Source organism: Syngnathus acus, chromosome 6 (assembly GCF_901709675.1).
Source record: "Syngnathus acus chromosome 6, fSynAcu1.2, whole genome shotgun sequence".
Taxonomy (NCBI): Eukaryota; Metazoa; Chordata; class Actinopteri; order Syngnathiformes; family Syngnathidae; genus Syngnathus; species Syngnathus acus.
Window position 1 is genome coordinate 4,467,881 of NC_051092.1, and position 23,491 is coordinate 4,491,371.

Sequence of the window (23,491 nt, forward strand, 5' to 3'; positions counted from 1 at the left end):
TAAATGCCTGAAATGATTTTTTTTTTTAATGAGCGTAGAGTGACTTTGATTAATGTCTAAGCCTTGGCGGAGGTCTGCATGTGCTCTCGTTTGTCAAAATATTTCTGCGTGGACTCTCTTCAGAGACGTTTTCCACCATATGTTAAGCATCGACATGAGCTACGGCCTCCGACGTGGCTTGATTGTTTACAAAAGCAACATTAAGGGGGCCTCGGGCTTCAAACCGTCCGCAATATCGCTTTCGTGGACGCGTGGCGTTGTATCATTTCAACAGGCGAGGAGGACGTCCGCTTGTCGAGATTGTTTGAAGCAGGCGGGCGGAGTATCTCAGCAACATTTAACAGCGAGACTGAATATATGATCCAAATATCTGGAATTCAAAATGTCCATATATACACACACACACTTTATGTCATTTCATTCATTTGACTTATAATATGTGTCAACAATGTTGCAGTAGTCACAAGAGAACTGAACTCACTATGAGAGATCAGATGTGATCTGCAGCATGGAGACAGCCTGCCCCCCCATGTTCTGAATCAGCACACTGGGCCCCCCTGGTGTCAATTTGCAATGGCAGCACCGCAAATTTGTTTCCCTGCACAAGCCCATGCATCATGCAAGGCATATATAGTGTTTTTTCTTCTTCTTTTCTGGCCCCAATAACAGAGCCAGGAGGGCCAGAGTGGGTAGGAAAGATTTAAAGGCGTGCCGACCCGATAAATCACAAAGCGCACACTGGGCTCTCCTTCTGTTATGGAGTAAAAAAGCATCGCGGGGAGTCGTGATGAAGTGCGCGGTCCAACGGCACCAATAGGCAAACTGAAAGGAACCGAAAAAACAAAAAGCATCGTGGAACCTCCAGTGAACTCAATGTTATATATGTATTCTTGCACATTTTACAGTATAGGACAAACAAGCATTCATTCACAGGCAGGGAGTGACAACTTTGAGAATTCAATGAACCTGACATCAGTGTTTGTGGAATTTGGGAGGAAGCCAGAGTGCCTGAGAAAACACACACACACACACACACACACACACACACACACGCACACAACTACTGGGAGAACACGAAACCTCCATACAGAAGATTTTAAGCTAAGATTTGAACTTTTGCTTTGGTATTTCAAATGTTTCTTGTTATGAAGTTTCTCATCAACGCAAGCGTTTCCTTTCTCGAAACAAAGAGCTGACTTTGGCACGTGCCCTCTAAAGATTCAAGAAGAAATTGCGGTTTGCCACACACTGGAGTGGTCATTAAATGAAAACAGACACGAAGAAGTAAGTAAGCCTGTTGAAAAAGGCTTGAATATTTTTCCCCCACCAAAAAAAAAAAAAAAAAAAAAAAAAAACACCCCAAACCAAACACTCATTTCCTCACTGGGGACCATTCACCAGCTCACGCGCCCTTGTGATTATTATACATTAAACAAGCATTTAAGGCTCCATGAAGCACAATTTTCACCTCCTCACATCTCGGCCTACCAGCAGATTTACATTTCAAACGGAGAATTTGCATGTTGTGTTTACAAGAATATCTGGAACTGTCTCGTGCCGCACCCTGGAGACCTTGAGGAAACATATGCGCCTGTTCTTCTTCAAATCACACACTGGCGTATTTGAGTGTGGAATCTGGTCCAGTGTGATGCTGGCAGCAGGCAGAGAGCGCTAATGAAGTTATTAGCGATATGCGTGCAGGCATCGGGCCTCCATTTGCCAGCTGCTGGATGGGCTCAACGTTTGGCAGCTAACGGGGAGGGGGAAGAAGGAATGGGCCAGACATTTGACATTTGCACGCTTCCATTTTGTGACCTTCTACCAATGAGTTGAATTTTTGCTTGCGTGATACTACAGATTATTTTCCAGTTTTTTTTTTTTTTTTTTTTTTAAATAAAATTTTATTTGGGATTTATTTGGTTTACTTGGTCTCTTTTTATATTACAAAAAACAGTCTTTCAAACAGGGGTGTGTAGACTTTTTCTATTCATTGTATAAAAACATCTTTCCCGACGGATTGGTTTAAGCGTGGTAACTAAAGTAGAGGTGAAGAAAAATTGAGGGCTTGAAATGTGGTTCATTTGTAAAACCTGTGCAACAGCGTCCTCTGCTGGCATAAAGCTGCTGGCACCGGGTTTATCACGTGACACGCTGAGATTAAAGCCAAAGTACACGTATGAAAGCTGGACCGTCTTCTCTTTTTTTGCCCTTATCTTAAAAGCTGTTATTACTCGGGAGGGTTTTAATAACTTTAAAGTCAAAGAAAATCTAGCAATCCTACCGATTCCTCTGTCTCACCATTATGAAAATATTAAACACTTTGTCGCCATCTAGCGGACACCCTGCTTAAAGTCACTCCATGACAGTCGTTTTTTTTTTTTTTTTTTTTTAACAAATCACGAATGATTGAAAGTAACGAAGAATACTTTTCCAAGTACTTATTGTATTTTCTGATTATTTGTTACTTTCACTCCCCACATTTGGACAGGAATGTTTTGACAATTAATAGTAGAAAGTACAGATGTATTTTGGTTACCCGTTTTATTATTAACATTATTTTTTTTATTATTATTATTATTTTCATGATTCACAGTAGATGTGGTGTTCTTTTGTTGATGAGCAGTGCCAAACATCTTTTGGAGTTTTACTCCAAAACCAACTGTGGTTAACAAAATCTTCCCAAAAAAGGAAGGAAAATGTCTGATCAATAACAATCATATTTCTCCTCGAGTCGACCAACTTATATAAAAAAAAAAAAAAGAAAAAGTACTACACGCTTCCGCGAGCTGGTCGCTGACCTGAGGTCAAGGCCTCACATGAGTGGCGATTACATAACACGTCGATGTCATTTACGAGTTGAAGCGCACCTCATTGATCCCGGCGCACCGCACGCGCTGACATTCCCACACATATCATCACACCCCGTGGCCTCTTGATGACATCAGCCGCCACCGTCATCATCGCATTAATCGCTCAGTTACCGCTGATTTATCTGTCCGCCGGCGAACGGCGCCAAGACCGCTGTGGAACCATGAATCCCGGCAAAGACAAAAGACGCACGGACACCATTCACCGAACATCGTCGGCATCTGCCAGCGAGCCTTTGCTGTAAATTCCAGTAAGTGGAGTCTGACAACTTTCCTGGCCTTAACGGGAAGTGTGTCTTTGGGGGTGCAAGATTATAACCTCCGCGATTGCAGCGGTCAACGGAAAAGTCTTAATCCACTCGTAGGCCGACCACTACAGAGCGTGAAATTGCCTAGTGGAGATACGGAGGTGGATGACTTTGACCTAAAACAAATAAATGGTGTGACGAGCTGGGAAAAGTAAAAAACAATCAAGGGGCCGTCTGTTCTCGTACGGCTCTGTGATGACCCGATTTGGATTTTCTGTGTCGTATGGTTGCAGCATATTGCTGGCGCCGCTGTCACAACTTGGTTCATTTAATATTATTTAATTTAATTAATTTATTTATTTATTTATTACTTTTATTTATTTATTTATTTATTTCTACTTTGGTCACTCGCGTGTCATTTATTGTCCAATCAAATGTGTCGAAATGGCTTGGCTCTTTGACGGTAACATTTTAATGGTTGAACAAACATGCCATTTTAGGGATTAAGCTTTTTAAAATAGGCATAATTATTATTTGCAGCATGCGGTGCTGCTGCTGCTCATCGTGTTTACTGCCCCGATTGTTGAAAACGTGCCGCTGGGATATTTTGGACTTCTTTTTTGTTTGTTGCGCTGAAACAAATTATATTTGTGGGTTCGTTGATTACAAGTGGCAGTTGTGATCTGGGAAAACTGCGACTCCTTCAAATGTTCCCATTGTAAATGTCTTTTATGTGACAGACAATTAATGACATTCCGCGCTGACAATAGTTTCTCACCGCATGCAGATGGCGCCGTTTATACTCGCTCCAAAAACGAAGAGGCCTCCTTTTAATTTAAGGGAGTGCGTGGAGTAAAATAAATGAATAAATAGTAAATAAAGTGTTGCATCATGGCGCTGGGAAGGCTTTTATGTCTTTTACGCTTTTGGTTCGCAACGGCGGAAAATATCACACTTGCGCTGAGGTAATGGTGTGACCCAACGAAAGCACGATGGCGGATGCTTCTCACCAGCTGTTGGCACCGACCTCACGACCCAAAACGCACATGGAACTAAATGTGCAATGGAAGTTGTACTTCAAACGCCACTTGGACCATCACAAAGACGCCAATGTTTTGTCTCTGAAGATCTACCGCAAATATTTTTCCAAGATGGCGCCCAACGCCAGTAGCACAGGCTGGAATTGCGACCGCCGCCTGACATAAGCGTGAAAATATCAGAAAATAAAACCGCAATCCGCTCATTGACCTAAGTCACAGTTTCTTTGACCTCGTGCCGTCAAATTCCAGATGCTCAGGAGCGGATCCGACCCGGCGGGGGAGCTCGGCGCTACCCGGCTTTCGGAAACACCTCTTTGCTCGGCGTGTCGCGGGGGGGAACGCACGTGCAGGCCCGACCAACCGCAACCGGTCTAGTCCTCGGGAGTTGAAATAACTTTACACAGGAAGCCATTGCTCACTGGGATGCTTCAGCGCTCAGACACAACAAAGTACATGCACGCGCACACACGCGTACGCACGAGAGGGTTACGCGGAGGCCGAGCGCAGGCCCAAAGTTGAAATAGAGTGTGCACGAGTGTGTGTAGAACCAAAGTGACATCATGAGAATGGAACAAACAAACGATGAGTAAGCAACATTTGTTAAAAACACGTACCTGTGGCGACTTTGTAGTAAGGGCAGGACAGGCAGTGCCCCAAGATATCCAGCAGGTGGTGCTGTTTTTTTCTTTCCGTCTACTTCATTAAAGCTGGAGTGGGCAAGTTCTGTCGCCCCCTGATGGTGGAAGACTGCATTACTGCAAGACAAAAAATTATTATTATTATAATTATCACGATTATTATAAATTTTATTATTATAAATTTTATTATTTTATTATTTTAGCAATTATGATAAATAACAACAATGGTAGGTTTCCAGGATCTTGAGTCTTCCCAGAGTTCAGAGCTGTTGATTTTGAACGTTGTCAGGACTGACTTGTCATCCAAAAACAAAAAGCCCGAGGCCAGTGACGTCAAGTTTGTGCCACATTGTATGTTTGTTTTGTCTGTAAAGCTCGGCGAAATGAGAGTCCCTTTTGTTTAGTTATCCAACAAATGTGGCCACAAAGGCAAAGGCCGGAGCTAAAGGTTGAGCATTTTGTCAACGTTTCAGGTTGTGCTTGATTCTGTCCGGGTGCAAGAATCCTCTTGGTGTTGAAGGATATTTGATCTCGGGCGCTGGAGGCGCTTGAGGCCAAAGGTCCGGTTGCTTTGTCATCCTTAGCCGAGCCTGCGAGCACTTCAAGAACCTCCCTGACCTGATTGGAGATGTCAGCTTAGTGTCGCGCAGTCAGACAGGCAAACAAGCACCGTGTGTGTGTGCGTGTGTGTGTGTGTGTGTGTGTGTGTCTTTGTAACAGATCCATCCTTTGTGAATGTGAGGCCTCTGCAAGGTTCAATGTGTGGCTGACATAACAAAGAGCAGCAGTGTTTGCCCCAACCTGAGACTCCCAGGTAAGTCCGGTTGAACCCACCCACCTAAAGACCTTCAACTTGAGACCACATGAACAGGTACGGCGCTCAGAAAACGGCCACGACATCACGGTACATGACGACAAAAGTGAAGATTAGCTAAAAAGTGTTCCGAGCAAAATGCTAATGCGATAGCTTATGCTTTTAATTGCTATATTACTTGATGAGTGTTACGAAGGTGGCGCCTCACATTATGATGTCACAAAGTGAGGACCCGGTCTGTTACTTGGATCAGGCGGGTTTTGCGGATTTTTTATTTTTTTTTCACATCCGTCAATCTCATCCGGTGACTGCCACTGACCTCGGGGCGACCGTCCGTTTCCCACCGGCGGGTTTGTCTTTGTGACCGCCATTGTTCAGGCTATGAAATACTGCGGGAACCAATATCTGTGTGACCTTTTTCGGAATGCCGGTGGGGAAGAAAAAAAAATTATCAAAACAAAACACAGCGAGCGAATGTAACTCGTTGCATTGCTCACATTCTAGCTGATTTCTCAATGAACTTGGCCTCGTTTTTTTTTTTTTTTTTGCGTGACCCGAGGCCAAGCTTTGGTGGTTTGTGACAAATGCCAGCATCGGAGCAAGGGTGGCAGGCAGGGGAGGGGGGGGTGTTTTGCGAGGCGGAAACGCGAGCTGTTTGAGGTAGGTGCAGTGCAAACACAGACAGCGCATTGGGCCCATTGTGCGAGCGAGGGCCCGGGCGGAGCGTACAATGTGCGAGCCGCTCGCACGGCAAACACTCCCAGCTGGTCAGAGCGAGGTTCTGTTTGTGTGTCTGCGCAAGTGTCCGTGGGCCGCGGCCGCGGTCAGGTGCAAATACGAAGGGGGGGGGGGGGCACGCCTTGAGTCAACGCGCTCTGTTGAGCTTTCACAAGTATGTCAACTTCAATGCCAAAGCAATGCATTTGATGTATCCGCAGAGTTTGCCCGAAAGGGGACGAAAGTTAATGGCTAATTGTCCCGCGCAACTGAATTAGTCACGCTGAGCTTAGTGGTGAGTGTGTCTGTGTCACACTTTGGGAATTCTGGGTTCAAATCTCAGATCCGGCCTCTCTGTGTGGACTTTGCTTGGTCACCCCAATCCAAAAACAAGAAAAACAAAACTGAAAAACAAGCCTTAGGTTCATTAACCCCTTCACTGCCATTGACGACTATAGACGTCAAACGTCGATTTTATCTGGGCTAGCACTGAATGAGCTAAAGAAAAAAAATGATTGACTCCTTCACTGCCACTGATGACTATAGACGTCAAATCTCGATTTTATCTGGACTGGCACCGAATGCGTTAAAGAAAAAAAAAATCGTCCAGTGTCACTTGGTTCATGTGGCTTTCTTCAAACTTGCAGTTCTAATGGCGCCGTACCAAAAGCAAGAATCCGACTGATTTTGCCAAATATTCATGAGATGCTCAGGGCCTGACGTACCAGTGAGGAATTAATTATCCCCCACCCCCACCTCCTTCCTCATCACCCCGCTAAAGTCATGAGTAAAGAGGAGCGAGGAAAAGGTCAAACTCATTGGTCAGCACGGGAGGACCAGCGGAGTTGGTTTAACCTCTGACCTCACAGTTAGACATATGAAAGGTCATGTGACATCCAGGTCAGAGTTGACTTTCCCTCCTTGGCTGCAGAGAACTTTGCTTGATGAGGGGGAATGCAAGCCGAGGGGTTGATGGAATGGAGGGGGGGGGGGGTGTTGGGAGTACATACAGTACTCCCCCCCCACCCAGGCCTGGGGCCCTTTGTGGATTTGGTGGACCCAGCCCCAGACGCCACTCCATGGTTTTGGCAAGCGGCGCATTTCAGTCATCTCACTGTTTCCAGCTGAAGCGGCTCCCATGCAAACACGCGGCGGGCAAACGGCTGGCGTTGCTTGTTTCGTCGTCGGTCAAGAGTGCTTCATAACATTTCAAACGACAGCGCGACACATCGGCCCGAGCGAGCCAAAATACGATACGATCCCGAGCGAGAGTTTTTTTTTTTTTTTTTTCCACCCCCTTTTCCTCAGTTTGAGAGGAATGCGTGAAGCTTATTTCTACATTCTCACATTTGGTTAAACCACAAACGATATGCAAGTAGTCTTTTGACAAACTGGATTTTGGCCTGTTTTATTGCCGCTTCTCTTCTGTTTTCGTTTGGCCGTATGCCGTGAGAGTTTGCCACTGTCAAATTCCGTATGTGCCTTCGCTCAATCCAAAAAATGGGAAACACTGTTCTTACATATTAAAATTTAATTTTTACATATTACTTCAACAAATAATAATTAAATATTAATAATTAATTAAGGGAGTGGGTCCATATTGCTTTTTTATTGTCTCCCTCTTATAATAATAATGAGCGAGCAAAACGGAGGATAGCATTTTGGCGACCGAGGTGAACCGAACTAAATTGCGGAAATGCTAGGGCAGCCGACCTCCTCCTTCGAGATATTCCAGGCCACGAGGTCCACCCCGGGTGGCGGCGCGAGACGCGAGCAGCGATGTGGCGTCTGACTCGCTTGGGCCGATATGTCCTTCCTGACCCAGATGGTCTCATCCCTGCCACAGCTTTTTAAAATTAAATAAACACCATGTCACAAGATCCTCTGCGTACCACCCAAGTGCTACACTCTTAAGTGTGTGTATATGTGTGTCGCTGTGTGTGTTCGCTCTCGACTTTGATTTGTGACTTTGTGCATATGCGTCGCATTCGTGGGCCGGCTTGGCGTGCCGGATGGCGCTCTTTATGTTTGTGTGTGTTTGTGTGCGTGTGTGTGTATGGGGACAGCGAGACGGCAATGCCAATAGTGAGTGACATAATGTCGACGCGCACCAAACATGCATTGGTGTCAAACCCAAGGCCCGGGGGCCGGATACGGCCCAACACATCATTTGATGTGGCCCGTGAAGACAAATTGTGCATCGACTTTGTGTCATGACTAAAATTACAAATTGTTTTCACTTTTTAATTATTTTTTATTGCCATTCATCTTTTTAAACTATTTGAACAGTTTGTACTAGTCTCTGATTTCAAAACTAGTTATTCATCAGTTTGTTGTGTTGTGTTGCGTTGACAGTCATAACGGCCCTCCGACGGAAACTATGACTACAATGCGGCCCGCGACAAAAATGACTTTGATACTCCTGCTCTCGTGTCAATCCTGCTCCCGTTAAAAGAGTTCCGATTCTTCACATCCAATTAGCGAGCCAAGCAAACGTTGACAATCGCAACTTTGCGACATTTCATTAAACAAACCAAAAGGTTCCCATGAAGACAAACAAAGCCGGTCGCCGTTTTACAGGCCAGACATCAAACACACGTCGCCATCAGACCTGCGCGTAGACTTTGATTACGTCTCCAAAAAAAAAAAAAAAAAAATCCGTCTGGAATTTCGACGGGGCGTGTTTTGAAGGGAGAGGCCTCGACAACCGCAACGGCGAGATGCCTTGAAACAAAAGGCCCCTGCGGTCGTGTCTGTTTCTCGTGGTCCCCGCCCCGCGCACAGATAGCTCGCGTCTGTAATTGTAGTTTACGCCGTCATTATTACAGCATGCTAGCCACTCGCCCCCCCCTCGTTTTTTTTTTTTCATCACATGCACTTTGTTTCTTGGAAACATGCGGTGCTCGTGGCTTCAAAGGACCATGCTAGCATAATAAAATTTGGTCGAGGGTGGGAGCGGGCTCGCTTAAAACATTTTTTTTTTTCCTGTGCCAGGCAGATGAGGAAAGAAGCCAGATGAGCGGTAGACGATTACTGGTCTAGGGAAAATAAAGATTCCTCACATTACTATTATTTTCTTAACGGATACTTTTGAGGTGCGTGTGGAAACCCGAGAATCATATTACTGACACCAGAATGCGGATTGTTAACCAAAATTGTGCCTCGGTACACATGGAGAGCGGTTTGTACACAGGTCAACCACAATATTAGGGACACGTGCCGTCTTATTTGCATGTCACGCGAAGGCCGTAAACCGTCAGAGGTATTCGTCGACGACCGCGTTAATTACGCCGCTTTGGACTGCCGCACGACTGCTTTGCATTACGGCCAGAGCAAGTTCTGATATTTTGGTGGCCTTATTTAGCTACATGACCCGGAATGATTAAACCAGCTCTGCATTTCAATCTCTTAAAATCAAAGGAAGGCAAATTTTAGCTAGTCACTGTGAAAAACAAAAGAACAAAATGTGAATTCAAAATTTCAAGATGGGCAATTCAAATAAACATTTGAAGTTTTGTTGTGGCACATTTCACAACAAAGAAATGAGTTTACAGAGCGGTTGTTTGCTTTGTTGTGCTAACATCGTTGCCGCAATTGTCAATAATTTACGTTTGAAAGTTTGAAGAGTACTTCCCATGCTTGGACAGCAGGGGGAGTCTTGTGACGTACACACGCGCCACTCACACTTGGTGCACATCTGCTCAGAATTCAACCACAATCAAGCCCGAGTGATGGGAACGTTTTTTTTTTTTTTCCTCTTCGGTATAATTTATGTCCTTTGCACGCCATTCATCACCAATCGGCGTGACTGACACATCCTGAATGACTTCTACCGCATCTCTGACGCCAGTTCTGCGTTCTTCTCATTATTATTATTAGTCATTATTGTTATTATTATTAGTCACGCTGCTGCTTTGTGGAAGACACATTCCACTTGCGCCTTGGCTTTGTGGGGAGTGCTGCTGTGGCGCAAAAAAAAAAAAAAGCCACAAACGCTGCACTGCAAAGTGACAAAAAAAAAAGCCCCCCCCCCCTCTCTTTGTGTTATATATAAAAGGAATCATTTGGCATCATCACTTTGTTGTGTTGCAACAAGGCGAGCGTGGAAGCAAAGCCCGGCCCCATTATTATCTGCATATCCACGCGTGGGAGGAGGGAGGAGGAGAAGAAGGCGTGCACATCTCCCCCATGCGAGGCTTTCCTTACCTGTCTGGCGTCAGGACACCATGGAGTTAATTTAAAGAAAGGTACTCGGGGAATATTTAATTAGAGTAGCTCAAAGATCGGACGGAACAAGTAATCCAATCTTTTTTTTTTTTTTTTTTGAGGACACGTCCACCAGCACATTTCACCTGCTACTTTCTGGACCGGACCGGACCATGGACTGCACCCTGGGGACGGTTCTACACGAGCTCGGTGCCGCGGGAAAAAGTCGCCATGCGTGCATGTGGAAGGGTTAGTTAGTTACTTAGTTAAGTAGGCCGATTGTGAGGTGGCGGGGGGGAGCAAGTCGCTTTGTGGTTACGCATCCAGTACGTACAGTGCATGGCCCACGGACGGAGTGGCAACGACCATGCACAAGCCCCTCCGAACCTGGACCCTGTACCCCGTGTTCCTGTGTTTGGGCATCATCTACCTCAGACTCGGGTGAGTTTTAGTTGCGTGCAACACAACCAACGAGAAAAAAAGAATGAATAAAGCTTCTCCGCGCAAGAAGCTGCTTTGATCAACAGGATGAGGCAAGAAGTCGTGCTTGAGTGTCATTCCCAACAATTCCTGTTGCTGTCTACAGCCATGCATACCTTTTTTTTTTCTTCTTTAATAGCACCACGCCAGAGTTGTATTTCCACATTCCATCGGCCTAGACTGAGTTTTTACCTGTTTAGCTTTAACTCTCCTCATCCCTCCCCTTACCGCCTCTGCACACTTAAGGAGAACACACAAGAAGACGCAAAACTCACGGAATAATTTGCACTAATATGTTTGATAAGAAGGGAGATTGCTGGACTTTAAGGGAAAATGGTTCCCATATTTTAGAAACCACTCGTGAAAACGCCGAGGTATAGACCATGAGGTGGTAGAGCATGATATATAAAAAAAAGATAAAAATGTATGAAAGTGAGCTGGAAATTTGCAGGGGTGCACCAAAAAGGGCATCAACCCTAAAAATCTTATATTTGCATTTATTTTCCTCTTCCAAATCAAAATCCCTTTATGCATGCTAAAAAGAGATTTAAAAAAACAGGAGTCGGCCAACTTTTAGGTTATTTAAAAGTTGGGTCAAGTGAACATTTTTTTGTGAACGTGTGTTGTACAATAACGATTGATTTGGAGTCACCACCGGCAATATTTTAGGTTAAGGGGTCAAATAATCCCCAAAATTGGGTCGTCTCTAGCCCAAATTAGATTATTTTTGACCCAATTTTTGAAAAGTCTTGTCCAACAAATCCATGCAATCCAATGTAATTATATAAAAATTAGATCAGTATGTCTCATTATTTTGCACCCTGCAAAAAGTTTCATTCAGTCATTCATGTACACTTTCTGGCATCAAATCTACATTTCTAAGATCAGTGAAACTCTCACATTTACAGTTTCTTTCCATATTTCTGTCCTCTCCAATTCGACTCGAGCGGCGATACACCTGCCACACGCCACCATTTTGCTTTACCTTGCCAAATACAAACATTGTTGTACGTTTGTAATGGGCATCGTGCAGTTGTTTGTTTGTGCAGGTGGGCCTCGTGTTGTGGCTGCTGCTGAGTGTCTAGCCAGATAGTAAAAGAAATATAGAAGTAGGGAGAAGAAGAAGCTCATGTGGAGTGAAGCGTGAAACACACTTGGAGCTCCACAGATGCTCATATCGCATGACAGACAATATGCAGTGTGTGTGGTGCTCTTACTATGTTTACTAAGCCCGACCATTTAGCTCATTCCTTCCATCCCTTTACTTTCTCTAAATCTTTCATTGTACCCTCTTCATTTACGACGACTGGAGCCTGCAGGTGTCGACTGACAGGCCCATAGCAACACGCTCGCACACACATGCACACGCATAGGCTGAAATTTCTGCAGCTATTTCATTTCTTTGCCTGGATTCTGAAATGGTGTTGACACAAATGCATCCTGGATTTTTTTCCCCCCTACAATAAATCAACAAATAAAAATTCATTGTAATTACCAATGCCTGGCAAAACGATCAAATTAACAACAATTACCTCTTGAAAATGTAAATGTTCAGTGGGCCGGATTAAAGAAGAGAGTGGGCCATTTGTGGCCCACGGGCCATACTTTGCCCACCCCTTACATAGAGCGTCTTTCAAAGAGGGCTTTTGGGACGGACAATACAACTTTTGTGCTATTTTAGAAGCCGGGGGAATATTCGTCGTATTCCAGCCCAAAGCTTGCATATAACACCAACTTGTGGATGCAGACTGACTCATCCTGCCTCCCCCCCAAAAAATGTGCTGATTTGAACGCTCCTCTTTTTGCGCGCAAGGAGTTGCGATGCCGGTGTTTGTTGTTGTTTGGGGGGGGGATTTTATTCTGAGGGGTGGCGGCGGGGAGTGCGGTGCAGTTGATGATGAATGAAACCTCGGATCACTGCAAGCCCCCCCCACCACCACCTCTTCCTATTGTCCCGCCGTGGCAAAGTGGGCGGACTGCAATCGTCTCCGGCCGCCCAATGGCAGCCGCGACTGCGGAGCCGAGCGCGCACAGGCACTTTTCTGCCATGCGAGGTCCCTGAACGCATCACCCACCACCACCGCTGCCGCGCCGCCGCCGCTGCGGAGACATGTCAGAGCGCACCCCGGCCCCGGCCCCGCTCACTCGGCTACGGCAGCTCGGAGCGGCGTGACTCGGGAGCTGGATTTTTATTTTATTATTTTTAATTTTTTTTTTAAAGACAGACCTGGGATTTAAGAGCAACGGATTTTTTTTTTTTAATTATTTTGAAAAATTGAAAGTGTGTTTTGCCATCTTGCTCATCCCCCGTGCGAGGCGCCTGAGCCGCTTTGGCTCCTCCATGTCATCATGATCCTGTTCTCGTCGCGCAGTGTTCTGCTGTCAGTCTACTACCCGCAGATCTTCCTCATCCTCACCAGCGGCAGCTACCTGTAAGTTGGCTCCAATTAACTTCATCATTAAGCCACTCAAGTTGCATTCGGGTGACATTTTGTCACGCAAACTTCAATTGAACACATTCGGCAAGATTTGGACCAACTTCTCTCGACTTGCCGGCTTCATTTTGGCCACTGAGTGGCAGAGATGTTCAAGAACAAATGAACCAGGTTGTCGAATTGGCGAGAAAAGTCGCAGAGTGTTATCTTATGACCTCACCGTCCCAGTGAGTCCATTCATCACTTGATTGACACCCTAATGCCGCGCGGCTTTTAATTAAACAACAATCATCCCTGCAGGATCCGGACTTGCAAAGTAATTACTAAGCCATTCTTTTGCTCTTTTGCTTGTTTTCTCGCTTTCTGCCCGCTTCCTCTGCTGCCCGGAGACCCCAAACCTGCTGCTAAAATAGATGTGTGGTTTTGGGTGGGTTTTTTTTTTCCCCCAAAGTTAAAAGTGGGCAACGCTCACTGCAGGCGCATACGGCGCCCAAGTCGAGGCTTGCACGTTACAGACATAAACACGTTGTTTATTTGGATTATGCAAGTTTCTTGTTGGGGCAGCACGGCGCCGTAGTGGTTGGCACAACCGGCTCACAGTTCTGAGGTTCCGCGTTCGAAGTAAGTGCTCACCATGCTTGCGTGGAACTTTTGGGGGTACTCTGTTGTTTTTCCTTAAGTGACCTGCGATAGACAAGGTGACCAGTTGAATGTGTACAAGGTCACTTATATGACCGCAAAGGCCGGAAAATAGGCTTCAATAGAATTTGAAGTTTTAATTGTTCCTTGTATTGTCCTCAACTTTAAAATTGTTGCCATAAATGTCAATAATTTATCTTTGAAAGTTTTTGCAACTTAAGTGACTGTCTACATGTGTTGCTCCACCGTTTGTGTTCAAATATCCAGTACTTAAAGGATTTTAAAACGGCGCCTATTGATGCTAATGTTGGCATTTTCCACTCATATCAACTTCGCGCTCGCCCAAAATAAAAGAAAAAAATCAGTCAGATGACTGCTCGTATCTTAAGAAACCTGTCACTCGGGTCACTCTTATCTCAAGGCACCTCTGTTTGGGAGAGTTGGGGGAGTTGCATGCATCTGCACCCACGTTGAGTGGAGAGAGCAGATCGCATCCCATTCAGCCCTAAAGCACAACATTTCCTGCTCTTGAGGTGTGTGTGTGTAGGGGGGGGGGGGGGTTGTAATCGTCCATCCAAGTTAAAATATGTCCCAGGCATGATTTTTGTGAGTGCATTCCTCTGTAAGATTCATGCCTGGGAGCTGAAGCTGCCTCAGTGAGACTCACACAGCGTTCCATGTGACGAATGAGACGGTGGCTTCGCAAAAACGTCTGCAATGACGTCGGCCGCCCATGTTGTCTCGAGGGCCACACGACACAGTGATGTAAGAGCCACTCGGATGTCCCCGTTTTTTTTTTGGGGGGGGGTTGTACTTGTCAGGTCACGTTGGCAAAGATGCTCAACGGAATGTGGGTTTCCACTCGGAGTCACTCGGAGCGGAAGCGGAGTTCCCGGCCGCTCTCCATCAAAAATTCTGCCTTCCAAAGATAGTAAGGCGCAGGTATTACTGCGGCTGCCAGCGCTCTGCATCATCGTGAGCCGCTCCAATTTTTAATTCTCCTCTTTCACTGACTCATAATAATCCATCCAACAATTTATTTTATATGGTAGTATTACATTTGAGCACTCCTTGATGATGCTAATGGCTAATTGCATGTGTTCTAATTGTAATTAAATAATGAAATCAAACTTTTCACTGACATGGCATAGGTTTGACTCAAATTGGTCACTAGTTAGTAGTGTCTTTACTCTTTTCACGTCCAACTGCTTATTTTCTTTGCGTCTTGCCACACATTTCACTTGAACAGCAATGTAATGTTCTCAGTATGCTCAATAGGGGGCGCTATGTAAAAAAGGAGAACGGTGGCCTCCTCAATATTCGTGGGGGATTTGTCAAATGCTTTTTCTGTCATGATTTTCGATTTCCATGCAAGTTTGTCTCGCAAGGCCATCGATTGCCATCATCTTGTCAGAGCGCCGATTAGCAAAGCGCCGCTTCGGTTCAGAGTCGGAGCCAGAGACCGCATTGAAGCAAACACAATGAGTTTGGTTGCTATGGATGGGATGTCGCCGTCGCCGTGGGCGACCGCGTGTACTGCAAAAGGGGTGACGCCGGGGTCAGCGGAGCAGCAAGAGGGCAACGAGGTGAATGACATACGCAAGATAACAAGAAGGACAATTTTCTTCCCCCCCTTTATTTTTTAACTAGCATTTTTTTCTGTGATGAAATTCAAAATTTTTCATTTTTGGAGATTTTGCTTCCAACAAAACGCTTTTAGGCCGAGTGAAGCGAGGCAACGTCACTTTGGTAACAGCTGCACTTGGGTTTCATTTGCGTTCCTTGTCTGGGTGGAAAAAGCCGTTGTCAGAACGCGACTTCTCGCCATCCATCAAATGTTTCGCTCTTAATCTCCAACCAAAAGAGTTTTTCTTTCTTTTTTTTTGCAATGTGTGTGAGAGCTCAAATCCCTGCTGGAATAAGTCTGGTGTCTCCTGCGCCAGCTCGCCGTGGGCGACGTCATACTTGACTGGGTGCCCCCCCGGAAAGTTTGCATCTGCACGCCTGCGCCGGCTTAAAACAGTCGCAGGGTGGGCGAACTTGCTTTTGGTGCAAATTTGCTTGTCTGCAAGCATATGCGCATTTAGTCACCTTCAGATGAGGTCTTGATAATGTGCCCCATGTGCTTGTCGTTAATGTAAAAGAGCTGCAAATCATCAGGGACCTTATATTTTATTTTACGATAATTGGCTATAAGCTCAAGTTTGCATCATCATCATCATCAACATCACACGAGCGGAGATGCAGGCATTTGGGGCTTATATAATTTATTTAAAACATAACTTGTACTTTGGGGGGCTCCAATATTTACGTAAGTCATTTAAGTCGGAACTTATTGACATTGATGGCGACAATGTTTGCTAGCACAACAATGCAAGCAAGATGTTTGCAACAAAATATTTTGCTGAGTTGCTTTTACTTATAACTTGAAGTTGGGGAAGGATACAAGAAACAATCAGCTCTGTAAACTTTCATTCCTTGTGCATTGTGAAAAGTCAGAAAGAAAATTTTCACATTGACAAATTTTGAAATATTATGTTGAATTGCCCAAGCCAAATTTTTATCATTGTTGTCATAAAATTCACGTAGCTTTCATTTCTTTCGTTTGTTTGTTTTTAATAAGGTGACTACAAAAATTGTATTATAATTAGCATGGTCTCTCATGACAATCTATTAAGATATTGTAGTTTTTGCAATTTTCCGTGTGACATGGATGGATCATATAACATTACATTTTTCAAAACATTTTAAATGCAATGTAATACCATTAAAACCAATTGCGGTTTGAAATTCTATTCAAAACTAATACATTTGAATCGCTTTAACTTCTCATAACGTTTGTAGGCCATGCCTTTTAATTTATGATTCGGATATGCCACGGGTTGATAAAAAAATGTGTGCAGCGGGCCTGAATGAAAGCCCTACGAAGCTTTCACTTGACTACGGAAGGTGCATCAATCAGTGGTTGAAATGAATCATAGTGTGGAGAAGAGTAAGCGAGCCTCCTTTTTGGAAGGAAATTTGAACACTTTGGTTCCGAGCGTGAGCGCGTGAATCTACGAGCGATATTCTTGACTGACGGTTTTGCCTCTCTTTCCCCCTCTTGGCAGGGCCCTGTCTTCAGTGGTGGCTCTGGGTGCCAACATTATCTGCAACAAGATTCCCGGGCTGGCGCCTCGTCAGCGGGCCATCTGCCAGAGCCGCCCGGACGCCATCATTGTTGTGGGCGAAGGCGCCCAGATGGGCATCAATGAGTGTCAATATCAGTTCCGCTACGGCCGCTGGAACTGTTCGGCGCTGGGGGAGAGGACGGTCTTCGGTCAGGAGCTGCGTGTAGGTCAGTCGGGCTTCTATTGCAAAAAGGCTGGAGCTGTTTTTTAACAAAAAAAAAAAATTTTTGCCTGGCTTCTCCTGTGATCTGCTTTGAGCTTTGCTCATTGATGCGTCATTATTTGCCATTTTAGTGTGTTTTACAAGTCTGGCTTTGTAGTTGTTTGGTTAGCTAGTTGGTTAGAAGGGTTGCTCAAAACTTTCATAGCCTATAAGAGGCAACCTAACAAAAAGTGGACAGAAATGAGGCATTGTTTTTCTACTTTTGTGAAATAATGTCTTCTCTGGTTACCGTATGTGTCTCAATGGAAGTTTTCCCCATCTACCAGAATGTAAATGGTAGAGAATTTTATTGGTCTACTCAAAACTTCCTTTAACAAGGAAGTAGCCGACTAAAAATGTATACACATGAATCAGGAAGTAGCTTGACTCAAAATGGATCAATAAATACGACAAGATTTGTCCTCTTTCTTGGCATCATTTTTTTAGTCTCGATGCAATCGTTCCCACTATCCACAAATGCAAAAGGTAGACAAACATCTAGCATAGCTAACATTAGCTCTTTCACGTCACTAAACAAAAGAGTGGAAAAGTGGCTACACAAATGAATTTTTGCCACAATGATATTGTCAAGTATTTCTTGGTAACACATCTTTGATGAGCTGACAAAACAGGTGTATCTAAAGTTTGGTTTGGACAATGAACATGACTGACAAGAATACAGCTAGAGTTAGCTTAAGAATTCAGCGCTTGCGATCCTGTGGTTATGCTATTGAAACCTCAGACTTTCCATCAAGTCTGGGGCCATCCTTTTGTCTCATTTTGAGACGCATAAAATGTGTGGCGGTACCATACAGTCCCTCTGCGGTCTATGAAATGTGGCTCTTCAGAGGTGCACACATCACACGGTCCAAAACTCAAACCAGCGACGCACATCACACTCTTTGCCGTGCTATTGTGCAAGAGTTCAGGTCAGCTCCGCTCGACGCGACTTGCCCGTCCGAGTCCTCAAATGCCGCGTTGGGCCTTGCTGAAACGGGTCGCCCGGTTAGCCGCAACACGCAAAGCCCTGCTAAAATCTACATTTGAAAAACGATATTGCAGATGAGAGGACAGCTAATGGCGGAGTTCTAAGCCAACTCGTCGGACACATCTGTTTTTAATTGGCTTCAATTGCTCGCTATGCTTCTTCGCGAGAAAAAAGATGTGAAGCAGACGTTTGGGAAGAAAAAAACACACACGTTTGGGTGCATTGTTTTTGTTTTACAATATCTGTCATCTCACTTTGTGGCCGCCATGTTGCGGCCGGGTCGTTCGTTAAGGCCAAAGGTTCTGTTTCAAATCATTTTGTCTTTGTTGTGAATGTGCTGCTTTTCGTTTCAGTGGCGCTCCCAAATTTTCAATCGGTACTTGTTGGTTTGAGGAAAAACACTAACAAGGCCTGCTTTTTGTCTTTCTGATGCTTGTGGTGAATCTGTGTTGATTGATTTGCGTCACGCCCAAGTGTAGCCACAATTCCAGCGAAACCTCCAGAAGTGTTTAGTTCTTGGTACTTTGCTAATTTAATCAGTGTGGGACAACGAAAGATGATCTTACCTTATCTCACAAGTCCTCCAGTCCTCGCGGGGGCGCTGTCCTGCATGATTGAAATTTTTCCCTCCTTCAACACACCTAATAAAAGCACATTCATTAACGAGCTGTTGATGGCCGAAACTTACAACGCGCAGACTTGCTAACGTGTCCTTAAAACCTTAACATTTTCTCAAGACGTTAACTTTGCCCCTTTTGTGAACTCACAGAGTAATTTTACGATTCTCGTCATATGCAGACTTTAGGAGAAAAACTTGCTTGTCATCAACAGCTGGGATGTAGCCAACATAAACACGACGTTTCCTCTAGCTGTGGTACGATTGGGTTGAGGTTGACAAAAAAAAAAAAAAAAGAATGCTGCTGTCAAGTCTGCGGATAAGTTGTTGTAAAAATGTTGGGTTGCAAAATAAAATGTTGACGGCATCATATTGAATATCAAGCTACAGTTCCAGCTAAATACCCTTAAGTCACAAATTGATTCCATTGGACTGATAAGAACGGTTCCATTTTGGCATCAAGAGACTCGCTACTAAAAAAAAAAGGCCAAACAACTATTTTCAAACAGCACACGCCAACTTTATATCAACACAGTACTGCAAACATCACTCACTTGTTGTACAAGCTGAAGAAGCAGTGGAGGAAAGTCTATGGTGGATCGGTTAAAAGTCATAAAATTGAGGTCAATGGGTTGTTTGTACAGAGGCATGCTCTGGTTAGTCAAAATGGCCGACAACCAGAAAACAACAAGTAGCTCAAAGTTGTGGCTGGGTGTGTTTGCGTGTGTGTGTGCATGTGTGCGTGCGTGTGTATTATCACTTAGCTTATTTTGTTGATTCCAATCCAGGCATACAAAAGATCCAGCAGCATGTCCGAAAAAAGAAAAATGGCAGAAAATATGCTTCATAGAATAGCGTCCTGGGACTATTAAATGTCCAACAACTAAATCCTGATATATTTCACTTCATGCTTCTGGTTTCACTTCCTTCCAAATAATGTCTGTCTTTTTTTTTTTTTTTTTACCCCTCCACAGGTGTGACACCTTTATCTCCTTCCCTGTTTTCACTTCCTGCTTCCTGTCTTTCACTCCCTGGATTTTTCCTTTTTTTTAGCTTTGAAAGATTCCCAAATCCAATAATTAAATATTTAATATACTATAAAATGTAAAAATAATTCTGTCCTATACATATATTTTTTCTTTATATTTTGAGAGGATATGTTGTTAGCAGGTGCTTGTTTATATTGTCAATGAGGTATTTTAGTTTAATCCAATGAGCGATGAAGCTCTCTGGTGCAGTAGACAGGAAGGCTACGCATTCACTTTTGGCAGCATTTTTTTTTTTTAGCTTCCCGCTCGGTCGTCGCGGGAGACCACAGACGTGAGCGGAGAATTCCCTTGTCAGTTCTAGACGCTGTGGAAACAAAACAAAAAAAAAAAAGTCTATTTTAAACACCTGCCATCAACATCTTTGCCTGTGCTGTTTTTCCAGAATTTGTCGTGTTATTTAAAATTGTCAAAGTATGTTATGGAATTCTTTCGCGGGACGTATGAAATCATGGAATACACCTCTGCAAAAAGAAAATTCCAATTCCATCTCCAAACCATCATCATCATCATCATCATATAAAGCTGTTTGGCTCCCTTTTCAGTTACAAAATCCCTCCGATGATGAACACTAAACATCACCGTTGGCCGGTTTAGAGCCCACGTCACTTAAAGAATGACCTTAAGAGGATTTCAAATGTCAAAACTTGTCAGGGTTCGAAATAATGTAGTACATTGGCATTTTGTATGAATGACATCCGGAATGTTTTTAATCTTTGGCCTCACTGGTTGTTCAAAAAGCACTCCTGTTGCATTTCCTCAACAGCCCAAGCACTTAAAACGCCTCTTAAAAGCAACATTTTGACCTATTTGCACTCTTTCAAACAGCCACGCACTTGATGTTGTTGAGCGCAGCTTGAAAATGGACACCTTTCAGCGGCTACACTCAGCATCAAAGACGGGGCGTCGTAAAACGGAGCGCTCCGGTTACCCTCTGTTTGACTTCCCAGCCAGTTTGTCACCGGCCTCGCTGGGGCTTGGCCTGGCTTGAAAGGCCTTTGTTTGGTTGTACCGCTGGTGAGCTATTACACAAGTTTGATGTCGCTGTCAGCAAAGAGAGGAATGGATGCCGTTGCACTTGCTTTGCTGAGAGATGGCTGCCGTGTGTCTTGTTGCTTTGCGTCATTGCGCGCACACCTGATCTTAAAAGCTGCTCAATAAATGGAAATAAACAGTAAAAAAAAGTAAATATTTTGAAAAGATGAATGATAAAAAAATACTAGCAATATCTCTATTTTTTAAAAGTGAAGACAATTTGCGATTTTAGTACTGACATGAATTTGATTTGTCCTCATGGGCCACATAAAACGACGTGGCGGGCCGTATCTGGCCCCCGGGCCTCGGGTTTGACATCTAAGTACCAAATATTCAAATGCTTTGCGTCAAATTACAATATTTATATTATTATGTTGACATAGACATATATTACCTGACATCCCCTTTCGTTCTGACTGTTGCTAGCGGGACGCTATCATTTGTTTGCTCGTCGGCTAACACTTATTTGTGTAAAAGTGTAAAAAGAAGACGAATGCCACCAGATGTGAATGTAACTGAGCTGCAGCCAGTTTTTACTAGCATATTTTGCCCGTTAATTTAGCATCAGAATCATGATTCCAAAAAGAAGAATGTGGAATGTTGGCCGCTTAAATGGTAGAACGGCTGGACAATAGCGGGCGGGCGTGTTGGCGTTTGGATTTTCCCCATCCTCCCACGACTGCAGCTACTCCCCGGCAGCCCCCCTCGTCTTTCATCCATCCACCTCCGCCATCCGCGAATCCACCTGCCAAGGGGCCCGACACAGAAAAAAAAAATGCGTCCAGTCAGATAAAGGATGTTTACGTCAGCGCCTTCATTGAAAAGCACTTGTGTGGAAAGAGCTGCTGGAGACCGGCCGGGGCGATGCAGTGGAGGGGAAAGGTCAGAGCAGATAGACGGAGACAGGAGGAGAACGAGCGCTGCGAAAACAGAGCGGAATCATTCTGGACGCGGCGTGCTAGCTTATTTGTTTAGGGAGTCAGGTCCAAGTGCTGACATGCGGGGCAATGAAGAAAAATGTACATCATCTCCTAACATGTCATTACTATTTCCGTAATTGCCGTTCTATTGTTATGGGAGTCTCCATTAATTGCCAGCTGTGGTCACGAGCTAGCTAGCGCGACACAATGCTCGCACATTTTAAACGCATTATGGGAGCGCCCGCCCTCTTCTCGGAATCACTCGATGGCCGTTTGTGGTCAAATCATAGCCTCGCACGTATGACAAGTGCGGTCCGACCGAAAGCTAATAATGAACTGGCAACAGGACGTGAAATGTATTTAAATGACCACTATGTTCCATTCATGCTTTATTTCCTCGGCCTGACAAAGGAAAAGGAAATGAGAGCCGAAGGATTGAGTTAGACTCGCTTGACGCTGTTGAAAACGCACGCGGGGAGATCCGAGTTGATGTGTACAAAAGTATTGGGACCACCGCAAAGTCTAGGAGAACTGAAGCTGAAGGCCACTTGCTGTTCAGCTTCTGTCTGGCCTTTTCCAAACACGGCCCTTGATGATGCATGATTCACGGGTCAGGTCGGTATTACAGCACCGTGCTGTGAGAACCGACGCATTTGTCTGATAGCGTGCGGCTGAACATGTGGTAATGATGCGTGCATTGTGCAGAGGTGGAAGAGCGGCAGATAGATGGATGGATGGATGGAGGCCCGTTTTTCAGCCCATCATCATGTGGTCGCTCGCAATCCTGTCTGACCATCCTCGGCGCGCAGGCCAGAGAAAACACCACGCTCGTGCGCGCTCCCACTGCGTCGGATAGCCGAGCGAGATGCCTTCTTTGTTATCCGCCGCGTGGGCCGGCCAAAGGTCATCTCACGCATCCCACCGCCGTATCTAGGGCGGGGACCTCCCTTCTCTTCCTTTGACCTGCGTCGGTTTTCATTCATAAGTGCGTGGGTGAGTCAGGAGTTTCTCTCCGTCTGCTGACGCGGCCGCCTGGGGTTGCTCTGCCGACCCCCCCCCTACCCTTCAACCTCCCGCCCCTCCCTATTAGCGTTATCGGTGAGATCTGCGTCCGCCTGTGTCTGCCAGCGCCGCTAGACGGCGGAGGAAGCAGGATGCGAGAGGATCAACCGTAATCTCGCCGCACGCTTTGTTCCGCACAATCACTGTATTCTCTACTCGCTGGACATTTTACATGTGCCAACAATCACACCGCGACCGGGCCACTTAGGTGATGGGCTTCACAAGGGGAGGGGGCGGGGGTCAAGCCAAGTGTAGAAGAACAACAAGGTTCTCGCTCAGAATCTGTGTCGGGATGCTTTTCTCAACTTCCAGAAACGGTATTTGGGGGTTCACGCAAGACCTGTCTTCCATGTTTACAAAATGAATCA

The 23,491-nt window shown here is 45.0% G+C and overlaps 1 protein-coding gene and 1 long non-coding RNA gene across 4 annotated transcripts in view; one reads left to right on the forward strand and one right to left on the reverse strand.

The window, feature by feature from the left end:
- Positions 1-20,276, reverse strand: LOC119124296. The gene is made up of 4 exons (XR_005098248.1): positions 19,011-20,276; positions 4,770-4,910; positions 482-598; positions 1-370 (listed from the first exon to the last, which is right to left on the reverse strand). It is a non-coding gene; the product is annotated as an uncharacterized LOC119124296 (long non-coding RNA).
- Positions 10,420-23,491, forward strand: part of wnt7bb (wingless-type MMTV integration site family, member 7Bb) — a 19,076-nt gene continuing 6,004 nt past the window's right edge. Inside the window, exons 1-3 of one of the 3 annotated variants that reach the window (XM_037254063.1) lie at positions 10,420-10,571; positions 10,653-10,971; positions 17,195-17,421. In XM_037254063.1, the coding sequence (XP_037109958.1) occupies positions 10,898-10,971; positions 17,195-17,421 (301 nt within the window). In that variant the 5' untranslated portion in view covers positions 10,420-10,571; positions 10,653-10,897. Of the gene's footprint in view, positions 10,972-12,981; positions 13,443-17,194; positions 17,422-23,491 lie in introns of those variants that run through there. The other 2 variants (XM_037254062.1, XM_037254061.1) reach the window with 2 other exon arrangements.